The sequence below is a fragment of the Corylus avellana genome, chromosome 4 (genome assembly GCF_965113065.1).
Source record: "Corylus avellana chromosome 4, dhCorAvel1.hap1.2, whole genome shotgun sequence".
NCBI classification, from domain to species: Eukaryota; Viridiplantae; Streptophyta; class Magnoliopsida; order Fagales; family Betulaceae; genus Corylus; species Corylus avellana.
Genome location: NC_142493.1, coordinates 11233188 through 11259230, shown reverse-complemented (window position 1 = coordinate 11259230; position 26043 = coordinate 11233188). Strand labels below are relative to the sequence as shown.

At 35.6% G+C, this 26043-nt stretch overlaps 3 protein-coding genes across 9 annotated transcripts in view; 2 read left to right on the top strand and 1 right to left on the bottom strand.

The window, feature by feature from the left end:
- LOC132179431 (uncharacterized) overlaps nt 1-26043 on the top strand; it is a 53739-nt gene that overhangs the window by 7144 nt on the left and 20552 nt on the right. The gene's annotated exons all lie outside the window — the stretch shown is intronic.
- Nucleotides 1720-2781, top strand: LOC132178066 (uncharacterized). The gene has a single exon (XM_059590527.2). It carries the CDS (start codon nt 1720-1722, stop codon nt 2779-2781), a length of 1062 nt encoding a protein of 353 aa, XP_059446510.2.
- On the bottom strand, nt 8905-25844 carry LOC148586298 (uncharacterized). 3 transcript variants are annotated; one of them, XR_015911998.1, is made up of 3 exons: nt 16359-16423; nt 10226-10394; nt 8905-9381 (listed from the first exon to the last, which is right to left on the bottom strand). XR_015911998.1 is itself a non-coding variant. In XM_088516086.1 (2 exons), the coding sequence occupies exons 1-2, from the start codon at nt 25778-25780 to the stop codon at nt 8909-8911; spliced, it is 507 nt and encodes a 168-aa protein (XP_088372212.1). In that variant the 5' UTR covers nt 25781-25844; the 3' UTR covers nt 8905-8908. The 3 variants fall into 3 exon arrangements, 1 of the variants encoding a protein (XP_088372212.1); XR_015911997.1 differs by lacking the exon at nt 16359-16423 and adding an exon at nt 10731-10837; XM_088516086.1 differs by lacking the exons at nt 10226-10394; nt 16359-16423 and adding an exon at nt 25747-25844.

The following is a 26043-nucleotide window of genomic DNA, read 5'->3' as shown; positions in this document are numbered from 1 at the left end:
TCATAAAAATGCCTTTGTTATATATATATATATATGCACTTCTCGATGTCTCCATTATATTTAATTAACAATTTTATGATTTATCAAAAAAATTCCAAAAATCACCAATATATATAATCTGTTTGAACTTTAGAATATTAATAATATAAAAAACCTAATTACCTCTATATCCTCGATCCGCATCTGTTTGAACTTTGAATGGTAAAGTCGAATTAAAGAGCATCATAAAAATGCCTTTGTTATATATATATATATATATATATATATATATATATATGCACTTCTCTCGATGTCTCCATTATATTTAAGGGTTAAATACTCCAAAACTCCCTGGGGTTTCCCAACTTTATTTTTTTTCTCCTGGGGTTTCATTTTTATCACAGGAGGTCCATGTGGTTTTGATAAGTGACCAAATTAGTCCATCCGTTAGTTGACCGTTAGGACACGTGGACCAATCAGACGTCGACACGTGGCATATATTTAATTTTTTTTTAAAATAAAAAAAAAATGTATTTTTTTTTTTAATTTTAAAAACATATTAAAAAAAAAAAAAAAAAAAGAAGGGAAAAACTGGGGGTGGCCGAGTCACCCCCTTGGCAATTTGGGGGTGGCCGAGGCCATGGGGGTGGCCAGGCCACCCCCATCTGGCCGGATGGGGGTGGCCGAGCCACCCCCTGGGCACCAGGGGGTGGCCGAAACCACCCCCAGTACCCACTGGGGGTGGCTCGGCCACCCCCATGGAGCCTTGGGGGTGGCCGAAACCACAGGGACCTCCTGTGATAAAAATGAAACTTCAGGGGGGGAAAAATAAAGTTAGGAAACCCCAGGGGGGTATGGAGTATTTAACCCTATATTTAATTAACAAATTTATGATTTATGAAAAAGATTCCAAAAATCGGCAATATATATAATCTCCTTTAATTTGACACCATACAAAATTAAGGAGATCCTTTTGAAATCGATCACTTCAATATATAATTGTGGTAGCTTGGATTCTTAATTAAATCACTTTGTGGGCGGGGGGCGAGGTATTAGTATTACTTTGAACTAATCTTTCCCTACCCAAATTTACGTAAATGCCATCTAATTAATTTTTTGGTCTTCAAGAGGATATATAAAGGTTTGATAATTAAAATTAATTTAAGTGCAAATTCTGATCTTTGAAAATCTTATATTTTAATTTGACTTCATTCATTCATGATCAGACCCAATTACAAATTAGGGGAAAATGTAGTTTACCCCCCTGAAGTTTCAGAGGTTTTTCAATTTTAACCCCAAAGTTCAAAAATTGGCAATCTACCCCCCTGAAGTTTCAAAAATTGGCAATTTAAACCTTCTGTTTAATTTTTCCGTTAAATTGGACGGAATTTTTTTAAAAAAAGCCTGAGGGTGATGATGTAATTTCACATATTTCCGTCCATTTAGACGGAAAAATTAAACGGAAGGTTTAAATTGGCAATTTTTGAAACTTCAGGAGGGTATATTGTCAATTTTTGAACTTTGGGGTTAAAATTGAAAAACCCCTGAAACTTCAGAGGGGTAAACTGCATTTTTCCCTACAAATTATATATTAATTAGCAGATTAATTTTAAAATGTTTACAAACCCTGCTCTACCTATCATCATCCTATATATCACAATATATATATATCTGAATGTTAACCCCACCCTTTGGGTTTTGTGCCTCTGTGACTGTGAATTAATTATAGCAGAGAGCAAGATGGGGGTTGTCCGATGGCATCACTTGCAGCTCATAGATAACCTGGAAAGTCATAGAAATTGCTCGTTGTGTGGAAAGTCAGTATTGGGAAGTCGCGGCTACAAATGCGGGGAATGCACCTATTTTTTGATTCATGAATCATGCCCCGAGACAACAGATCGCAATAGAGAGATAGGGGCCACACATTATTTGATAGATGTACATCACTTGATATCCATGAAAGAGGTGGAGAAGAATGGAGATGAGAAGAAAGTAGTAGTTTGCTCATTGTGCGAGGAACCAGTATCGTCTTTGTTAATGTTAGGTAACAAAGACAACATTAATAATAATGGGCCTACCTTTTATTACAGATGCTGCTTCCCCAACTGCACATTCCTCATTCATCAACCCTGTGCACAATTACACAACATAACACCAAAACACCCTCTGCACATCTCACACCGCTACCTTTTTCTCAGAGCGCCAAGAGGGACTCAATATCATTGCGGTGCTTGCCTTAAAGTTTTCAGTAAACGCTTCTATTACCAATGTATCGACTGCGATTATACGCTTGACATCAAATGTGCTTCTCGTTGGAGAACTAGTGTTGACAAATGTAACCAGCATGCATTGTTCCCCAACCGGAATATGATCCAGTTCACTTGCGAAGTGTGTGGTGGGGAAAGCAGTGAAATTGCCTATCAATGTAGCAATTGTCGACTTCTTATTCACTCTAAATGTGCCCAATTTCTAGGTACCATCAAAATTAGAGGACATGATCACTCCCTTACTTGCACCTTCTCTCTTAGTCAAGTCAAAAGGCATAAGTGCGAAGTCTGTTACGAAAATATAGATACAAAGTATGCGGTTTATTGTTGTGATGAACAGAAGTGTGACTACATTGCCCACTTACGATGTGCATATTGGTTTAGAAAGGAGAGTGAGACCAGTGATTCCGTTGACTATGCTACTCATTTGGTCGAGGGCAATGATCTAAAAGAGGATGACAAAGCTACCCCTCAAGAGATCGAACATTCGAGTCATCCACAACATAAATTAATTATTAAAATGAAGAGCTCCTAGATGTCAAGAGCTGTGTGGGGTGTATGCAATTTATAGTGTTGCCCCCCATTTTACGGCTGTGTGCAGTGCAACTACTCTCCATATAAGATGTACTAAACTACCCCAAAAGGTTATGAGAACATTACATCATGATCATCCGCTCACCCTACGTAATGTAGATTCCAAAGTGCAATCGTTCAAGTGTTAGGCTTGCAAACGGACTCGAAGTGGCTTCATCTACAGATGTGTTGTGTGTTCATCTTATAGTGGAATATTTGATGCTCAATGTATTTTAATTCCAAAAGTCTTTAAACATAGAGGCCACCAGCACCACCTCTACCTTGGTAAAAAATTTCAACCAGAGTGCAATGCTTGTGGTCAAAGACCTGGTCATGCTCAAACATTTGATTGCACTACTTGTGGGTTCCGCTTATGCATTAAATGTGCTACTATTCCACTAGTAACTAGGCATAGATATGACACACATCTCCTATATCTCACTTATGCCGCCGAAGACAACTCTAAAGAATATTATTGTCAAATTTGCGAAGAAGAAAGAGTTGAAAAGCTTTGGTTCTATTACTGTAAAAATTGTGACTTCGCTGCACATCCTCAATGTATACTTGGAAGAACTTGTTTCAATTAGGCTCCGTTTACTTCGACGTAAAATGGTTTTCGTCGGAAAATATTTTCAGGGAAGTCATTTTTCCTGAAAATATTTTCCACCGAAAACATTTTACGGTGTTTACCTCGCGCACGGAAAATCAATTTTTAAAAAAAATATTTTAAAAAACAATTTTTAATTTTTTTAATTTTTGAAAATATTTTTAAAAAACTATTAATATAAAAAAAACTATTAATTTTTATATTAGCTATTCAACTGTACTGAAAATCAATTTTTTAATTTTTTTTTTAAATATTTTATACTAACCTATAAAATATAATTTTTATTCAAAATATAAAAATATTAATATAAAATAATTTATGTTTGATTGTTAAAATTCGACAAAAACAATCAACCTATTTGAGAATATTTTTGGATTTTTTATTTTTTCAGAAAAAAAAAAAAAAAGAAAAAAAAGAAAAAGTATTTTGAAAGTACTGTATCTAAAAATGTCCATACATCAATATTACGAATATTCCACATCTAGGAAGATTGATATATATGAAAGTGTACGTTACTTTCATCTTGCTTGAAAAAACAAAAAAAGAAAAAGAAAAAGAAAAAGAAAAAACCATGAATTCTAAAATTCAACCACAAATATTACAATATTTTGGCCAAAGAACTACCATCCAAATTCATTAGTATCTTACTACATATCAATAATACACAAATTCTAATTTCCATGGTTTTTGAAGAAGTTGTCCAACCAAAACTTTCTAAGTTTAGCATTCTTTACCTAAAATCCTCTTGCAAGCTTCTCATCTCCATTCAAATGGTCGAACGCAGTTGCAAGCATAAACTCATCGTACCCTTCCACCTTCATCACTTCCTGATACAGATGATCTGCGTCGACTCCCTTATTAAGAGCTTGAAGCGTTAATGCAACCTCTCCCAACTTTTCAGATATCAAATTATATCCATCTTCACTATCATCACGACTTCTTTTCCTATGTGACCTTTTGGTTGAACCTGAATCGGAGGAAGCCACATATTTTCCTTTTGATGACACATCATCAAAATCCAAATCCAAATCCGAATCAAGAATGTTATCATGCTGCACTACATATTTTCCTGAAGGTAAGTATTACCAAGATAATACTTACCTTCAGGAATTTTGAATCCCCCTGGCCTAGTGAGTGCATCGTTTAAAACACGAGAATCATGTGCACTTCCTTCCCAACCAGCTAACACATATGTGAATTTTACATCAAAAGTAATGCCAGCTAACACATTATGCCCAATAATGTGTAAAAATATCAACACCTGTTCCTTAATAGACATGTGAATGGTCTCACGTATAAGGTTGTTCTCAGCAAGAATTTTACATAATTCAAAGAAAGATACAGGACTCATTCTTATTTGGTCAATACAATCTTGTCTGCTTCCATAAAGAATACTATCCATATAAATCCCTCTTTCATACTCTCGATTAACATGAGGTTCCCTTCGTAATACTCTCCTAGATCTAATATCTTTTAAGATTACAAGCCCAACAGCAAGAACAGATGCAACTGTGGTCGTAACTGTCGAAAGAATTGTTTCATCCATCTACAAACAACATAAAAATAAGCAATAAGCAATAAATCATATATGCATTGTTTCCAATTCATCCTCAAAACTTGTAAGGATTCCAATAAATCAATAAATCATATTAATAAGTGATAAGCAATAAATCATATTAATATTTTAATATTTTTCATCAACACTATTTAACTAAAACAGAGCAAACTGCTCTTTCCATATGTTGTAGAAAAACTCCCACTTCAACCCTAAATAATAGAGAGGCTTCATTATATGAAGTGGTTGTGAGGGAGAGTATTCTAATAGAAAGAATACAAGCTTAAAAACATTGTCATTTCTTAATGGGTGATAAACAAAAAAATGTAGTGGGAAAAGAGATAGAAGTTAGGTGGTTGAACTTCATTTATATCAACTGGTTACAAGTGCGATTATTGTAATGCAAAACGACGAGAGAGAGAGAGAGAGAGAATTCCTATGATTCTAATTGAATAAACCAACAACTAGCAGGAATGGTGGCCAGAGTTGGACAGGAATTAAAATGCATGCACCAATAATTAAGTGGCCATGTTGTTCTATATATATATCGATAATATATTGGTTGGGTTTTGTTTTGTATGCATTTATGTATATATAGGATAGGAAAAGAAAAAGAGATTTAAATTAGTCATTGAAATTTTAAAAGCTGTAATCAAGCTGCAGGTGTGTTTTATTGAGATTGCACATATCCTTGTCGGCTATCCAAAATTGAATTGGTTGCAATGGTCCGTCTGTCTTGTAATTGGGATGTTATCATGTGCTAACGATTGGGGTACAAAGTGGGCTGCAGGTTGCATCAGGGGTTGGTTTACTGGGCCATTTTGCCCAAATATGGGGGGAACCACTAGCATGACACCCTCCGCTCCCTCAGACTCTGCAACTCTTGAGCTGCTACTAATGAAAACTACTTGACACCACTAAGAGGGGTTTATCCCAGCAACTACGTACACAAGGACAAGGTGTACTCTTCCTTAAAACAAGCCTAGGACTACAGACCCCCAAAGTTCCCTTTATGCTTGTCCTTTCAGACTCACACTAGCTAGCTAGCTATTGTTCTTGGTAGAGATCAATCAATCATTTGTTCTTCCTAAATCCTAAGAAACAACTTGAGCAGATGCCTAAAGCTTTCCTTTTGGAAGGGCAATGACCTAAGCTCAGGTGGGGGGCTAGGTTACGTGAGAGCAGGGTTGTCTTTCCCATAGATGGAGGAGGGCAAGCCATGAATCAAAAGAGTATATATGCAGCTACCATTTGAATCAAGTTAATGAGACAGCTTTTAAGGTGCCGTAGGATTGTAGGAAACACTAACATGTTTCTCAATCTCCTAAAAATAGAATTGTTGGACACTAAATTCGGAAAGGAGGTCATAAAGAGTAGTATCACGACACTACCAACTCACCATGAAAGCATTAACCAACAGATCTGGAACGATCGATGCTAGCAAGAATTCAAAATACAAATGATACAGCTGATTAAATGATACACTTCTCAGAAAGAACAAAAAACATAGTGAAATGAAATAAAAAGACAGACCATATATGAAATATATAGAGGTAGGATTTATTCAGAAACCAACAACCTCCAACAATATAGGAATATTAGGAAGAACATGCAGCATCATTCACCAGTATGCCTTGAGGGGAAAGAGAACAGAGGATCTAAAAATTTCCTGTACACGAGAATCAAACAAAGAGCCAAGAGCCACAGAAAATCAAAAGGAAATAAAAACCCATTTGGTTGAGGTTCATCTCAAACTCAGAACTTCCAAGAATCAACAATCAAAAACAACCCATAACAACAAAGATCATAGAAGTTCTCATTTTCCAAAATCCACACCCTAGACCCAAAACCTAAATCGCAAATCTGATACGTTAATAGGGAAAGAAACCAAAATCAAAATCGCTCCATGATTTCCAGTTGTCCAACAGAGATAGAAACCAAAATCAAACGAAAATTACCAAGAGAAATTCGTAGATTTGAATCACTCCATACATATGGTTCAACAAAGGAAGAAAAAGATGAGAGTCCCTGCGTCGGGCCTGAAGAGTGAAGCTCGGCCGAGGGAGAGATGAGCTGTGCAGGTGAAGGAGAATCAGCAGCTGTGCGTGAAGGAGAAGGTGAAGGTGAACGTGAAGGAGAGTGCGCGAAGGTGAGGAGTCGGGGGGAGGGGGGGGTGTTTGGGCTTTTTTTGTAATCAGGAGAGTGTCGGGTTTTTTTTGGATGGGGCTGGGAAAATGGTTTACGAATTTAAAAAGTGTAAACCATTTTCCCTATAAATGTAAAGGTTTTTTGGTCAAACCGAAAATGATTTCGGTTTGACCACCATTTTACGTCGTAGTAAACACCGTAAAATGCGGAAAATATTTTCTCGAAATCATTTTACGTCGAAGTAAACGGAGCCTTAGTTACATTTGTTTATGTGACAGAACATGGAGGAAGAACCTTACTGTATATAATTTAATTCAATATACAATCATTATGACTAAAACTCATGCTAATAAAGGTATTTTACTCATTGTCTTCAAGCATCAAAGCACAGTGTAAAGGACAACGTAGACTTACCCTTTCCATTAGCAAAGATCAAAACTTTAAAGCTCAAAAAATATTTTGATCTTATTTCCCATTCTCTATGTCATGAACGGCTACAAGAGAGAGTGGAGTCTCTTTATTTTATCTTCTTCTCGTTTAGAATGAGAGCCGCTTGCATGCCCCCCTAAAGAGCCGTTAAGTCTAAATCTCATCCGGCAGGAGGATGCGCAAAAATGTAAATAAATAATTTGTCTTACAAAAGCATGACCAACCACCCCTTTAGTGGGGATTATACGGAGATAGAGAAGTAAAGTAAAAGAGAAATAAAAGTTGGCTCCAATAAGTCTTGAGTTTCAAGTTATCTCATAACCCCATTGCAAAGTCCTATTAATTATCATTTACTCAACTGTAAATTAAAAATTGTACTATAGGTTTTATTTAATAACAAAAGATCTCTCTATCGTACTAATGTCTACAAATAAATCTCTACATATGATATTCAAAATTGAATAAGGTATTTTAATTTTATAGTCACCTTATCCAATCTAAATCTTCTATCTTTGAGTACTCAATCACATGATCATCCACAATACTTTTATTAAAGAATAAACTCTTTTGAGAGTACTAATTTTAATAACCACTTTACTAAAATTATTAGGCATGGACTTAGACTAGCAATTCTATTAAATTATCTCAAGGAGATACTTATATTTCCTATGACTCAATGTATAAGTATTTAGGGGACAGTAATTTGTACAACACATTATTAACAATTAAAAATACTCAATGCATTCCCAATACATCAACATATGAACTAGAAGCCTCATTTTCAATAATCAAGACAAACAATTCTATCATATAGTATTGATATATTATTATGTTATAGTCTTCATGATAAAAATGGTCAATTTTATCATTGACAGTCAACTCAAATTTACAAGTTATAAGGAGCTTGTGATTTAAATCTTTTTAGATTAATCACACTCAATGCTCATGAATTCATTGCATGAATCACAATTTCCCCAACAAAATAAATCTAAAAAACAAAAATTAAACTAAAAAAAATAAATAAATAAAGGCATGCATCTGCCTCCATAGAGGGAGACCCATTTGCCTTGTCAAAGTAAAATCAGTAAACATCATTTTTAAGGGGAAACACAGTTTTGAGTTGGCAATTTTGAAAGAAGAACTTAAGCGGTTTGAAAATAAAAGGGGAGGGTAAGGACAGCTAACCTAAACAAGCTTTTATTTAAGTTAGAACTCAAATTGAATCTCATTAATTAAAAAAAAAAAAAAAAAGTCCAACATTAATATCGAGAACAAAGTAGCAAACAAGACAATCATCTATTCTCTGAATCTACCTTTCTAGGCATATCTATCTTCAAGAAAAACAATTAGTTAAATATGACAGCATAAATGCCAAAAATGAGATGGTGAAAATGAATTTGATAAAGAAGATGAATATTCAATTCGCAACAATTCACTTTCAATAGGAACCTGAATTCCTCCCTGATTAATAGAGATAGCTTCAAACTCTGCATTTTGACTCTCTTCATTGGTCAACCACAAAGACACGCAACAATCAATTAAGTCCTTGCCGCAACTCACTGGAGAGCCCCTGTTAAAAATTGGGGCCCTCCCAAATCTTGTAATCTTTGCTAGATTCAAATCAGAAAGCTCGTCGGCATAACTCTCTAAAATGTTTCGGATGGCACGACACCAGATCGGTTGAGCTACCTTAAGGAAGTCATGAGCAGCCAATACAGGAAGGTTCACACTTCCCAATTCAGATTCACCATGCCCACCTCTTCCATGATAATCTGATCCTCCCAGCTTTAAAAGACCATAACCATCTGCTAGGTCACTGTATGCTGTTGACCAACACAAGTAAACTACCATGTAAGTACCAAATGTTTTAATATAAGCAAAAGATGAGGTTCCATATATAGGTTTGAAGGAAATAAATTCCCATCACAATAGCAGCACTGCAAATGTTCTACTACAGCGTATAATCATTAATATGGTCAACAAGGCTCCCAGATTTGTCTCGCATATCAAAAAGTAACTGACCCACACAAAGCTGTGTGAACAGTACCTGTTACACTATATGACCAGTGCACATTAACAGTACCTCTTGAACAGTGTTATAAAGAGTACACAGTACAATATTTTCTATTTGTGAATGTTATGAGAATTTGGTGGTCTAGGATTTGAAGATTCAAGTTTTCAAAAAAGAATTCTAAATTTTGTGTTCGTTGGAAAATTGTTGGGAATTTCAATGGGAAAACCTAAATGAGAACGACAAACCTAAGGTTCACACCTCAAATGGTTACATCACACAATCCATAAAGCAACAATGGCTGAGAACCACTTTTCTTTTAACCCTTTACATCCATCGTTATGTAGAAACAAAACCGACATCTCATCCATGCACTAAAATATAAAAACATTATAACAAATATGAGTTGAAACATTATAAAGGATGAAGTTTAACTACAACTCAACTTCATCTGCTGATTTATCCCTGGAATTGTTTTGTAAGGATTTTGATATGTTCCTAAGATAGCATCTTTGTTTGACATCCATTACATGTCTGAAGATCGATGGAGAAGTAAATGTTTTACGTTCTATGGCAATTGATTGGACAGTCACCGAAAACAAAATTCCACAAACAACAATAAAAAAGAAAAAGACGTAGCAAAGTAAATAGTATACCTGCTAGTTTTCATCACTTGTGTAAACCTCCATACCATGAAGGCCAGCCTCTTTCAGCCTCCTGATAATGGCAACATGATTTTTCAGTGCCCCTGGATAAGCTAGCACAGCTACACCCCCAGTATTAGATATCAATTGTATAGCGTCTTCTGCAAGAGGCTCACTTCCCCTGAAACCATATATATCATAAATTCTAAGCCAACAATATGCATCATGAGCAACAAGGAAAGGTTTAACTAATCAACAGAGCATCAGAGACATACAAACTAGAACAGGATAAATCCTCACAACTCAGACTCTTCTTGCAACTTCTTGCAATTTTGAATCACAAACAAGGTTTTATAAAACAGCTCTCTCTGATGTCAGAGAAAATCAAAATTAAACAACTTTCTTCAAGCAACTACTAAGAACAAAAGGTACACACACGTGTATGTATTTATGTACGTATGTATGTGTATGGATGCATGCATACGCCTCCTAATGCTAGAAATTTAGAAAAAATGACCTAATATTGTACTGATTTCAACATTTGGAATTATCTTGATGCGAAATCTTCTAGCAGCTTCTAGAGCCTCAGGGATGCCTGACATTGTGTCATGATCTTTCAAAGCAAGAACTTTCACCTGTTATGAGAACATTTATTAAACAACTTGCAATACATCTTATGTTGTATTCAAGAATTAAAATATGAGAATTGTATAGCAAATGAACTTTTAAGATCAAGAATAACGTACAAAGTTTTGCAAGTAGTTTGGACTTCAATTCCACAAGGGTCCCACACAATTAACAGATAGCATTGTGGAAATTAATACCTCTCTTTCGACCAAATGTCCATCATTAATGTGTCATAGCCCAATTTAATTCAAGTTTCTAAATTATTTTTAGAATGATATGAAACTAAAGTTCCATTATTTTTTCTTTGTTCCAAGACTGTTAGTAGCTAAGAAGTTAAATTCCATTCAAAATAATTGAAAATAGTCATTTTATCCAAATGACAACCGCTACCACAATAAGGATGGCTAAATACTCCCCCCCCCAAAATAAAAAGCAATAAATTTCCTTATTGCCTTAAATCATTTGGTTTGGAAGAATAACTTATGAAAAAGGAGGAAGAATAGATTTCCTCCTTTTTCATCCTTATATCTTATCTAAAATACTACTCTTTGTTACCTCTAGATTTATTATATCCTTATTTGAGACAGATGGTGGTAAGAGCCACAAGGACAAAAGAGTCTTTACCTTCTCAAAGAATTCTGTGTCCAGGACCAAAGCCTCTTACCCAGAGCTTATAGTTTGAGTTTGTCCTGCTTCCATGTCATTAACCAACTGCACTTCTCGGAATCTTAATGAAACCACTTATGCTCGTTCTACCGCATAACACACTATGCCATACACTTCAATAGCACCTTGAAATGTTATCTGATTCTAAATGTGCCCCAATAATTCTAGAGCTCACTTTTTAGGCAATACCGGAGCCCATAAAGTAGCCAGCATGAAGATCCAATTGAATGACAATTGACTTCCCTTAGCGGAGTGATTCTCCGAAAGGATTGATTTACTTCCTTTAGTCTCATACTCGGTTAAAAAAATAAATTAACTAAAGTTAGAGTTGTCACATCCTTTTTAATAAAACAAAGTTCAGTAGTCATCTTGGAATGCCATATGAGCACCATGGCTTTTTCTTTTCCTTTGGAAATCCCTTTATAGTCCTCTTAAAGCTAATCTCTTCCTTACTAACATCAGCGAGCTTGGTGTTATCTTGTATGTGATTGTTCTCGCCTTATTTAACCGTAATTGTGATCGCCTGTTTTTTGCACAACAAGTGGTATCAGAGCTCAGGTTCAAGAAATCAAATTTACGGAAAATATGGTGAGTACCAAGTTTGAAGTGGAGAAGCTTAATAGGAAGAACAATTTCTCTCTTTGGCAAAGAAGGATGAAGGATTTGCTGATTCAGCAAGGAGTTCACAAGGCGTTATTGGGAAAGGCAAAGAAACCCGAGAAGATGGAGAATGATGTTTGGGAAGAGATGGATGCAAAGGCTGCCAATGCGATCCGTCTTAATTTGTCAGATGAAGTCATTCACAATGTGATTGATGAAGAAGAGGCAGAATCAATTTGGCAGAAATTGGAGAGTCTGTATATGGCGTAGAATTTAATGAATAAGCTGTAGGCGAAGAAGCAGCTATATGGTTTACAGATGGAGGAAAATACAGATCTGCTGGAGCACCTCAACAAGTTCAATATGTTGAATACACAGTTGTTGAATTTTGAAGTGAAGATTGGAGAAGAAGATAAAGCGATACTTTTGTTGGCATCGCTTCCCCCTTCTTATGATCACCTGGTTACAACATTGTTATATGGGAAATAGACTCTAGCGTTTGAAGAGGTGACGGGATCCCTCTTGTCACATGAGACGCGGAGAAAACCTGTCAATGATCAGACTGATGGGCTTGTGGTACGGTTTGAGCCAAAGCGCCAAAGATATAAGTTTAAGGGGAAGAATGGCAGAGGTAAGCAGTATCGGTCTATGTCACAATCAGCACAAGGTGGAGAATTTCGGTTAGATGCAAAAGATGTGGAGTGCTATTATTGTCATAAGAAAAGGCACTACAGAAAATTTTGCAAGCTGATGAAACAAGATCTTGAAGATAAGAAGAGACATGGTTCCGAAAATTCAGTCAGTGTGGCCGATGGTGAGTCTGATGACAGCGAGGTTAGCGCAGATGTTCTTTCAGTTTTCTCAGGTAAAAATTCTGCCATAGACTCTTGGGTTTTGGATTCTGCTCGTTCATATCATATGTGTCCGAATAGGCAGTGGTTCGACACATTTAAATCCTGTAATGCGAGTACAGTGCTAATGGACAATGATGCTAGGTGTAAAGTCATTTGACAAGGTACCATAAAAGTCAGGTTGTTTGATGGGATTGTCAGGATACTCATTAATGTCAGATATATTCCCGACCTTAAGAAAAATTTGATCTCATTAGGCACATTAGATTCTTGGGGCTATGGTTATTCAGCCAAAGATGGAGTTATGAAAATAACTAAAGGTGCTATGGTGATAATGAAAGGCAAGAAAATTGGCAATTTGTATAAGTTACTCAGGGACACAGTTACAAGTGGCAAAACCAAATAATCACAACGCAGTTTTGTGGCATATGCGGCTTGGTCATTTAGGCGAGCACAGTATGTTTGAACTTCACAAGAGGAATCTGTTGAAAGGTGTGAAGTCATGTAAATTGAGTTTCTGCAAGTCCTGTCTATATGGGAAGCAACGAAGAGTCAGCTTTAAGGTGGTGTCTCATACAAGCAAAGGTGTTCTTGACTATGTTCACTCAGATGTTTGGGGGCCAGTGGCAATGCCATCAAATGGATGTGCACATTATTTTGTCAGTTTTATTGATGATTTTTCAAGAAAGGTTTGGGTGCATTTTATGAGGCAGAAGTCAAAGGTTTTCACCATCTTCAAGCAGTGGAAGGCGCATGTGGAAAATCAGACTGGAAGAAGAGTGAAGTATCTGAGATCCGACAATGGGTTAGAATACAAAGACACTGCATTCTTGGAATTTTGCAAAACAAAAGGTATTACTCGTCACTTCACAGTGAGAGAGACTCCACAGCAAAACGGAGTTGCCAAAAAGATGAACAGAACACTGTTGGAAAAGGCGAGATGTATGAGGTTGAGTATAGGATTGCCAAAGAGTTTTTGGGCTGAGGCAGTTAATTATGCATGCTTCGTCACCAACCGATCTCCAGCCGCTGCGATTGACTTCAAGGTTCCAGAGGAAGTATGGTCAGGTAAACCGGTAGATTGCAAAGTGGAGAACGATCGAAATTAGATTCAAAGTCAAGAAAATGTATTTGTCTTGGTTTGGAATCCGGTGTTAAAGGCTATAGGCTCTGGGATCCAATCTCTAAGAAGAAGATTGTTAGCAGAGACGTGGTGTTTGATGAGGCCTATATGTTAAGGAAGGGTGAGAATGAAGCATCGATTGAGAGCCAGAAAGGGAAACAGGTTGTGGAGGTGGAGCTTGATGAACAGCGTTCACTCACAAACATATGTGCTGACGAAGAATCGTCAAGAGATTCAAAGCACCAAGAAGAGCCTTATTCTTTAGCAAGAGGCAGAGAGAAACGTGATCGAAAAGCACCGGAAAGGTATGGATTTAAGAACATGGTTTCCTTTGCTCTAATAGCTGGTAGTGGAGTCTCATTGTCTTTAGAATGGCATGCCGACAGAGGTGGAGTTACTACAGAAAGGTAAAGCTTGGGAATCGACAGAATTGCTCAAGGCAAAGAAGGCTAAAGGATGCAAATGGGTCTATAGAAAGAAAGAGCCAATAGAGAAAGCTGTGTGGCCTAGAGGACTGGTAGAGAAGCATGGTAGTCTGTCTAAACCAGGTCCTATGCTCAAGTTCAAGAGGTGCTTGGACTTGAGTGACACTTATGAATTGTGATAGCCCTCAGGGGCTTAGGCGGAGGCATCAGAAGAAGATTCGTTTTGTTGCAACTTGAAGGGTTTCAAGTCAAGATGGAGATGGTTGACTATGTGACTTTTCAACCCTCAATTTAGTCATGGGCCCATGTCTTGCTTTATTGGTTTATGGGTACTGCCGTGGGAGACTAGCTCTCCAAATCCTTCTCTAAGTCGGAGTGTGTGGGGCTCACGTGGTGTACAAGTCTTTCTTGTAAAAGGCTTTATAGTTTTTGTCTTATGGAATCCACGAATGACTTGCATTAGGAGAATTGGAGTGTACCGACTTTGCCCATATATAAAGCCAAAGTTTTGTGCGTGAATAGGGTGTGCGAAAAACATCAACAAAGCCGCGCAAGTGAATTTGTGGGCTGTTGTTTGAAGGGCAGCAGAGTAGTGCGCCGCACCTCTTGTATTTTCTTCTTGGTTTCATGAGTTAGAGACAAGAGAGAAAATAAAGGAGAGAAGACAAAGAGCGCCGATTGTTTTCTTCTTGATTTTGGAGGATCCAAAATAAGAGAGAAAAATAAAGGGTGCTACTGCGGGAAAGAAAAATAAATAGAGAGACCAACCGCAATCGTATCCCAGCAAAAGAAGAAGAGTTTGTATTCCTGTCTTTTGTTTATTCCTTTGAAGATAATCTCTATTGTGTGATAGTGAGATTTGAGTGTATTGGGGTTTTGGGTCTGAGTGATTTTCTCTCTACTATATTTTTGTACTCCATCTTTCATAGTGAATTTCTTCGTGATCGCCTCCGCCAGTGGACGTACCTCACATTAAGGGAACCACTTAAATCTTGGTGTTATCTTGTGTATGATTGTTCTTGCCTTATTTAACCGTAATTGTGATCGCGTGTTTTTTGCACAACATATTGGAAACAGATGATTAGACCATTTATAAACAGATTGAAAAGGATGAAAATATATGTTAACAATTACTAACGAGCCCTAATACCAACAAAAGAATTACTAGGAAATGGTGATCAAAGTGGTGCCAAAATGAGGTAGCCAAACTCAAACAAAGGGTATAGAGCAGCAGTGATTCAAATCAATTACAAAACAGACAGAAAACTACAATCAACTAATTACTGCAAGAACAGTTATCATGGCTGACAAAAACAGAGCAAATAACTGTGTAGCAAGAAACCAGAACCAGTTACGAATTACAAAAGTTTGCAGAGGAATTCTCGCTTTCAGTGGTAGGCTGGTAGCTGTAGAATAAATACAAGAACAATCACCGTTATATCTGCGAACAGAAAAATTTGGAGTAATTTTGACATTGGCAATACAAAGGAAAGACCACCATAGAGACATAAGACAACCAAGTACTTCTTTTCTGTTGTATTCACAAAACAAATACCGAAACACCATTATGGAGACATTTTATCAAACACTGAGTAGCAAACCAGACATTTTATCTTCCAGCCCAACGAACTCAATCAAAACAAAACAAAACTATACAAAGAAACCCCACACTAAACACCCACAACAAAAATCTATACAGGGTAGAGGCTTATCCAATCTCAACATTCACAGTTCAATGATTCAAGCAACATTTGCAAGCACAAAACAACGCCCTTGCCAAACGACCACTTCTTTCAATAATGCCAAAGAAACAACAACTTTACAATTAGAAGTGAACCAATTAGCATCTTTACCATCCCATTGGCCCAAGACGATCGGGTTGTACAACCCATCGTAGCGAGTTTCAAGACACAGTGAAATTAGTGAATGAATCCTAGGATGAAATTCTGGGAATTAGCTAGAAATTGAAGTGGGCTGAAAAAGGACGCTTCAGCTGAGAGAGAGGCGGGCTTCACGCTTCACTGCTTCAACCATATCCAGTCCATTGATGCAGTCTGCCGAGCTAGAGAGAGAGAAACAGAGGCGGGAGATGATGAAATAGAGGTGGGAAAGAAAATAAAAGGGTGGAGGATGTTGTAATGTGTGTGTTACAATCATGATTTCCTTTTCTGCCTTCTTTAGAGCCTAGAGGGAACCAATGCCTTTTTCAGAGAGAAGTTTGGGAATAAACTTCTTAATATCTTTATTCATCGACTCCATATCTTCAAACAAACCTACTTTTACATTAGTTTTCTAACTCATCTCATAGGTTGATGAGTGATAGTTAGCTAAAGATAACAAAATCACTAACCGAGGAAAGATAAACGAATGATAACGTTAAGTTAAAAAGACCGACTCTGCCAAGCTCAAAAAATAAAAAAAATAAAAAATCTCCGGGGTCCTTCAGCCCATTAATTAATTACCTCAAGATTAAAAAATGAAAAAAACAAAAAGGTTGTTGCAACAAGTTTTTGCTCATTTGATTCTTCTATTAAAGAAAATGAAAAAAGAAATGTTAAAATCTATTTTCTAGAGAGTCCTTACGCCAATGCTTGTTCATTATAATTTCCTACTCCCCACTTGTGTCGTCAGTTTTTATTTTCTGAAAACACTCTTTTTTTTTTTTAATAAAAAATAAAAGTTGTGGGGGCCATGCCCCACTGGTCTCCGGTTCCACCACTTATCTTTATTGATGTTAAACTTTTGAAAAAAGTTCACTTCAAAATACCACTCAATTGTCTCCAAGAGGTAGCTCAATCGGCTCGAACCACACTTCAAGAAGTGGAGGTCACTAGTTCGAATCCCCCTCCCTCCTCTTGTGCGGACATCTCCAAAAAAAAAAAAAAAAAAAAATACCACTCAATTGACAATGCCCTTCTAAATTTTTAATTGCGACAACTATTAAAAAATGACAATGTACACCTTAAAGCCAACAAAAAGATAAAAACTACCCTAAATTTAAAACTATATAAAAAAAATAAATAAATAAATAAAAAATGACAATGTACCCTGAATTTTTTATTTCTATTTTATGAAGGGAATTTTGGTCATTGGGGGGGGGGGGGGGGGTGCCACTTTTTAGTAGTTATTTTTATTTTTATTTTTTGAAAGGAATCAGTTCAGTCTTATTCGTTGATAAACGAGTATAAAGCTCAAATAACACAGAGTAAAAGCTCTAAAGCAACCATAGCCGAAGCTACGAGGTTACAAGCGTCAAAGATGATGTATTACATTCTAGACTCAAAACAAAATCCACTAACCTATGACTAATTTTCAAATTAAACAGCAGATCTGCGCCAAACAATTTCAAACCAATGCATAGGTAGCTCTTATTCCTCGGCACCGAGGGCAAAGAACCCCAAGCCAAAGCTCATTCTCCTCATTTTTTTAGTAGTTTTGGGGAAGGGGAAATTGTCACAACTGAAAGTTTTGAGGGACATTGTGAAATGAGTCGTAATTTGAGTAGGGTACGTGGACTTTAATTTACCCTAATTAAATTTTAATATTGGGTGCTAACTTTGATGTATTTTATAATAAATATCTAAACGTGCAAGATACGAATGTGTAGAGAAAAAAGATAAAGATAAAATAAGAATAAAGGACCATATATGTACCAAAAAAAAAAAAGAAAAGAAAAGAAAATAAAATAAAAGAAGGTTTAGAGAGAAAGGATAAAAGAAAAGAAAAATTATGGTCATTATAAACCAAAGCAATCACAATTTTGGAAGCATAGCAATTTTTTGGTACATAGGTTTCATCTTTAATCCAATATAGTAATTATAAGATGGTGTGCCTCATAAACCATATAAACTGAACTACCTATACAACTCAACTTAGCTGTAATCCCAATTAAATCAGGTCAGCTTTATGGATCATTTTTTTTCAATTAATCGGAAACAGCCCTATCTTACTAAAATACTACTCTTTGTTACTTCTCTATTTATTATCCTTATTTGTGACGTCTAACCATACAACTTTACGGGGGTGTTTGTTAAACAACACCCCACCACACATTCATGAAAAAAATAAAAATAAAATAAAATAATGATTGATATGGGAAAATGAAAAAGTGGTATTGGAAAGTAGAAAATTTTGTTTTGTAGTGATTTTTTTATTTGAATAGTAATAAAAAGTAAATGATGTGATATAAAAATTTGATAATATCTAGTTAGTTTATATTAGATGACTATTTTTTTTCAATATTAGTTCAAAAAGTGAAAAAACAAAAATGCTCATCAAATAATATAACTAACTGGATACTCTCTAATTCAAATGAACTTGAGAGAATCCGGTTCCTTCCGATATGGACCACTTTATCAATTTTTCCTCAATTGCACATTAACTGTGAAAACCTGAACTAGTTATATTAATGACTACAATTGAGCTTTTTCAAAGCTTAGTTTACACACAAACATACACTTACTCACTTATTGATAACATTATGAAAGAGAGGGAGTAAGAGCCACAAGGACAAGAGTCTTCTAAAATCTGGCCAATTCACTTTCTCAGAGAATTCTGTTACCTGAACCAAAGCCCCTTATCGAGAGAGCTTATAGTTTGAGCTTGTCCTCCTTCCATTTCATTAAAAGAGATGATATGCCAATTAGCCCAGTTTCCTAAAATGGAGACAAAAAAGAGGCAACATAGAATTTATTTTTTTATTTTTATTTTTATTTTTTTTATAATAAGTAAATCAATCTCATTAGAAGGTGCAGAGGAGTGCATCCTGTGTACATATGGAGTATATATATATCCTAAAAGGGAGAAAAAGAAGAACCAAGATAAATTTTTAGATGAAAAATTAAAAGAAGCATAAGGGAAGGTCCAATTATTAATTCTTGTCTGGAGTTTAAAATGAACCACACTACCATAGGACTGGCACAAAATCAAGCTAAAGTAAACAGAGCCTCTACCAGCTTTCTCATGTACCAAATAAGACAGTTTATATACATCTTAGACTTCTTATAATTCCCATAAGATTCAAGCATGTCCTAGTGTTTACTCTCTCCAAAATTATAACAATTTTTTTTTTTTTTGGATAAGTTAGAGACAAAATTATAACTATTTTACCTAATGTAGATGCTCTCATAAAGTAACTATTTTCGTTTTATAGACTCTAAACTATTATTGAATCCCTTTAACTTGATGGAACCCCACGACTAATAATAGAAATATGACCACAATAACTTCTTTCGGATAGGAGAGACCACAATTGAATTCAATTAGGGTTGGAAACAAACCACAAACAAGCTTTTGCTTAATAATTCTTCGTTCTCAATAAACTACAACTACTATCCCCTGTTTATAATATAAGGAATACAAGATAAAGATGGACTAGAAAGACTAATTAATATTGGACTCAAAGACTAAATAACTTAGACTAGGACTCTCAAGATATTAAATAAGAAAGCAACTAATAGACTCCTTGGTGCAGTAAATAACAAAACACTAATAGACTCTTTGTTGTGGTGGAACTCTATCATAACCACTCTAACAGAAAGCCTGTTACAATTGGGCTCAACCATTATTTAGTTACACCACTAAATATACTACTATTATAGCTCTATTATTGTATTCCTTATTGTTAAATGTATTAAAAATGCTTTCAGACACTAGTTTAATTAGTAAAAGCCTACTTAGCGAATCCTTGAAATGTTATGAGATTTTAAATTTGCTCACAAATTCTAGAGGTTCATTTTTAGGGCCTGTTTGGATATACATTTGAGATATTTAAAAGTACGTTAAAAACTCAAAAAATTCATTTAAAAAGTACTCGTTTGGTAAGAGAAATTGAAAGTGCTTTTAAGGGCAAAAAAAATGATCAATACGCACTTTTGGAAAAAGCTTAAAAATGAAACTTTTGCCAAAAAACACATTTTAACTTAAACACAATCTCAAATATGCTCTTAGACAATATCAGGGCTGTAAATTAGCGAACGTAAAGATACAATTGAATGAGAATTGACTTACCCTTAAAGTAGTGCTTCCCCAAGAATCTTCTGTTAATCCCTTTTTCTATTCTTTTTGTGATGCACTAGCATCCAAAAATTCAACCGAAGCAAAGCGGGCCTGCTAGTCAGCAAAATCATTTTCCAGTTGGCTAGTTAAACTCTTAATTGTTTTACTTCAGTTTTAGTCGTATTCTAAAGGCTTGGAGAGTATATATATATATAAAACTGAAAAATGCTCAATTGTTTTTTGACACGATTTGCTGGGCGCAGTAGAAATTTTATCTTTTGTAAACATGAAACGAAGTTGTGGAGAACAAGAAAAAGATAAAGAGTAAGAGAACTATATATGTACAAAGAGAGAGAGAGAGAAAGATTAATGAAGAAGAAAAGAAGAGAAGATTTGAAGACGAAGAAAAAGACAAATGCAAGAGAATAGAAAGAAAAGAATGTTTAGAGAGTAATTAAGGAAAGAAGAAAGGAATAATTATGTTGATTATAAATCATGTCAATCACATGAGTTTGAGAAGCATAGCAATATTGTTTTATTTCTTCTACCAAATCATCCGTTGTAAACCGTCTTTGTGATTTGTATTTTCTCTTACCAAAGGAGAAAAAAAAGGTTTGTGTGATCATTTGAGAAAGAAGGTACAACAAGCTTGAAGTTGTATAACAGGTTCTACTCTCTCTCTCTCTCTTTCCTTTCATTGTTTATGAGGTTTTCTATTGCAATTATGTTTGTAGTGATATTTAACATGTATTTCAAAGACTTTGAAAAAGCTCAGAAGTTGTTAAATTATTTCCTTGTTATATATATGATTAATCCACGTCCCAAAATCAAATATTTGAAATATGATTAATCATGGATAATATGATTAATCGATCAAAGTAGCCTGGATTCGATCTTAAATCAGTTTGTGGGCGAGGTAATATTACTTGGAACTAATATTTCCTCAGTTAAATTTAGGTAAATGCCATCTTTATTTTTCGGTCTTCAACTAGAGGATATATAATATATAAAAGTTTGTTAATTAATAAAAAATGTGCATCCACAAATTATATATTCATCTAATTTGACTTCATTAATTCATGAAGAGTGAAGACCCAACAAATGCCCTATGAATCATCCTATCACAATATATATCTCAATGCTAAACCCCACCCTTTGGGTTTTGTGCCTCTGTGACTGTGTATTACCATAATAGACTAAGATGGTGGGCGAGCAATGGCATCACTTGCAGCTCATAGATAAGTTGGAAAGTATATATAAATATTGCTCGTTGTGCGGAAAGTCAGTATTGGGAAGTCGCGGCTACCAATGCAGGAAGAGATGTGCCTTTTTGATTGATGAATCATGCCTCGAGCCAACAGATTGCAAGAGAGAGATAAAGGCACATGATTTGAGGAATAGACATCACTTGATATCCATGAAAGAGGCGGAGAAGAACGGAGATGAGAAGAAAGTAGTAGTTTGCTCATTGTGCGAGGAACCGGTATCGTGTTCGTTAATGTTAGGTAACAACAACAACAACATTAATAATAATGGGCCTACCTTTTTCAAATGCATCTTTCCCAACTGCACCTTCCTCATTCATCAACCATGTGCACAATTACCCTACAAAACAACACACTCTCTGCACTTCTCAGACCACGAACTTCGTCTCGAAGTACCAGTAGAGACTCAAAATCATTGCAGTGCTTGCTTTAAAGTTTTAAGTGGACGCTACTATTACAAATGTTTCAGATGTGAATATGTACTCGACATCAAATGTGATTCTCGTTGGAGAAATATTAGTGTTGACAAATGTAACCCACACGCATTCATCCCCACTCGAGATCCAATCGAGTTCACCTGCAAAGCGTGTGGTGTGAAACGCAATGACTTTGCCAGTCATTGTAACAACTGTCTCATTTTCATTCACTCTAATTGTGGTAAATTTCTAGGCACCATCAAAATTAGAGGACATGCTCACTCCCTCACTTGCACCTTCTCTCTTCCCCAAGGCAAAAAGCACAAGTGCCAAGTTTTTTATGAGGAGGTGGATATAAAGTATGCAGCTTACTGTTGTGATAATCACAAGTGTAACTACATTGCCCACTTACAGTGTGCATATTGGTTTAGGGTTGTGGGTGAGACAAGTGATTCCATTGACTATGCTACTCATTTGGTCGAGGGCAATGATCTAGAAGAGGATGAAAAAGTTGCCCCTCAGGAGATCCAACATTTGAGTCTTTCACAACATAAATTAATCCTTAAAAATGAAGAGCTCTTGGATGTCAAGCGTTGTGAGGGGTGCATGCAATTTATAGTGTTGTCCCTGTTTGACGACTGTACACATTGCAACTTTTCTCTCCATATAAGATGTACTAAACTACCTCAAAAGGTTATGAGACCATTACATCACGAACACCCACTCACCTTACATTTCAATGGCCGGTACTTGTTCTATTGTCAGGCTTGCAAACGAAGACGAAGTGGCTTCAACTACAAATGTGACAACCGTTGGTGTGACAAAAAAATATTTGATGCTCAATGTATTTTAATTCCAGAAGTCTTTAAACATAAAGGTCACCAGCACTGCCTCTTCCTTGGTGGATTTGATCAACCAATATGCAATGCTTGTGGTCAAAAATTCAGTGGCACTCAGACATTTGATTGCACTACTTGTGGGTTCCGCTTGTGCATTAAATGTGCTACTCTTCCACTAGTAACTAGGCATAGATATGACACGCATCTCCTATATCTCACTTACGCTGCTGAAGACAACTCTGATGAGCATTATTGTCAAATTTGTGAAAAAGAAAGAGATGAAAAGCTTTGGTTCTATTACTGTAAAAATTGTGATTTCGCTGCTCATCCTCAATGTATTCTTGGAAGTATTTGGTTAGATTAGTTACATTTGTTTATGTGAGAGAGACATGGAGGGAGAACCTTATTGTATACAATTTAATTCAATATACATTCATTATGACTAAAACTCATGCTAATAAAGATATTTTACTCATTGCATGTCTTCAAGCATCAAAGCACAAAGTAAAGGACAACGAAGACTTACCCTTTCCATTAGCAAAGATCAAAACTTTAAAACTCAAAAAATATTTTGATCTTATTCCCCATTCACAGACTGCTCATCCCTCTCTCTCAATTTTACAGTCTGTTTCTTTTAATAATTCTCACGGACTATTTCTCTCAAATCTTTTCTCTCTCTGTCTCATGGCTTCTCACTTTTTCTCACTGTTCTCCTTTCTCTCTCCCTCAATCTCACCAGCTTCATCATTAAACAACCAGTAAATCCATCCCAAAACTCATCAACATTTAGAAGCTCTAAAGCCTCCCAGTTCGGTCATGGTAGCACCTCAAGACTCATTCAGCCATAATCAACTAGAACTACCCAAAAACAAACTCCAACTCCAAAAATCAAAACTTCCAAACCACTTCAAGAGCTCCATCGGCCAAGACACTAAAATTGCCCAGATTTTACACTCAGAAACAGCCATGACAGAGAACACTCAAGCACATATGAAATCCTCAAGAACTCCCATACCCGAAACCTCTAGACCCAATTGGTTACCTAGCAAACCCACACACACTCAGCCAACCAACCCCCACAAGCTATATGAATTAATTCAGAATGTTTCATCAAGAACCCAATCAACCCATAAAGCCAAACTACCCCAAAACATGATGATCCACAATACTTTTATTAAAGAATAAAATCTTTGGATAACCACTTTACTAAAATTATTAGGGCTGGACTTAGACCAGCAATTCTATTTAATTATCTCAAGGAGATATTTATATTTTCTATAAAGACTATGGATGCCATATTGGTATGGATCATTCTAGATCTCACTTATTGGTAAATCAAAGAGATTATAATTTCAGATATGAGTTCATTATTCCCACAAGATTAATAGCATTTTCAATTAGTAGATATGTGAAATGCATTTAGGTGACGGTAATTTGTACAACACATTATTAACCACCAAAAATACTCAATACATTCCGAATGCATCAACATATGAACTAGAAGTCTCATTTTCAATAATCAAGACAAATGATTCTATCATATAGTATTGATATGTTATTATGTTATAGTCTTCATTATAAAAATGCCTAATTTTATCATTGACTGTCAACTCAAATTTACAAGTTATAAGGAGTTTGTAATTTAAATCTGTTTAGATTAAAATCACACTCAATGCCCATGAATTCATCGCATGAATCATAATTTCCCCAAGAAAATAAATCTAAAAAACAAAAATGAAACTAAAATAAATAAAGGCATGCGTCTGCCTCCACAGGGGGAGACCCATTTGCCTTGACAAAGTAAAATCAGTAAACAACATTTTTAAGGGGAAACGTAGTTTTGAGTTGACAATTTTGAAAGAACATTGTCCCAGTAAGCAACAAAAACTTAAACCTAATATGAAAATCTAGATTAGCTTTTATTTAAGTTAGAACTCAAATTGAATCTCATTAATTAAAAAAAAAAAAGACAATCATCTATTCTCTACATCTTGTTAGATCCTTCACTGTCTAACATCTACTTTTCTAGTCATATCTATCTTCAAGAAAAACAATTATTTAAATATGACAGTAGAAATGCCAAAAATATTGAGAAGGTGAAAATGAATTTGATAAACAAGATGAATATTCAACTCACAACTATTACTCTCAATAGGAACTTGAATTCCTCCCTGATTAATAGAGATACTGGAAAGCTTCAGCCTGATAGCTTCAAACTCTACATTCTACCTCTCTTCATTGGTCAATTACAAGACAAGCAATGATCGATTAAGTCCTTGTCACAACTCATGCGGGAATTTCAGAGGAAAAAACATAAATGAGAAAGACAAACCTAAGCATCACACCCCAAATGGCCACATCACACAATCCATAAAGCAATAATGACTGGGAACCAATTTTCTACTGTCACGTAGAAACAAAACCAACATCTCATCTATGCATGACTAAAATATAAAAACATTATAACAAATACAAGTCGAAACAATACAAATGATGAATTTTAACTACAACTCTACTTCATCTACTGATTTATTCAGGAAATTGTTTTGTTAGAATTTTTATATGCTCCTAAGATAGCATCTTTGACATCCATTACATGTCTGAAGATGGAGAAGGAGATGTAAATCTTTTACATTCTATGGCGGTTGATTAGACAGTCACCAAAAACAAAATTCCACAAACAACAATAAAAAAGAAAAAGACCTAGCAAAGTAAATAATATACCTGCTAGTTTTCCATCACTTCTGTAAACCTCCATCCTATGAAGGCCAGCCTCTTTCAGCCTCCTTATTCTGGCAACAAGGTTTTTTCAATGCCCATGGATGAGCTAGCACAGCCACAGCCCCTGTACGTATTAGATATCAATTGTATAGCTTCCCCTGAAATCTTAATATATATCACTAATTCTAAGTCAAAAATATGCATCAAGAGCAACAAGGGAAGGTTTATCAATAAGCTTAGAATATTACGTAGAATAAGCCGGTCTACCATCAGAAGTTATTAATGAAAACAAATCCAAAT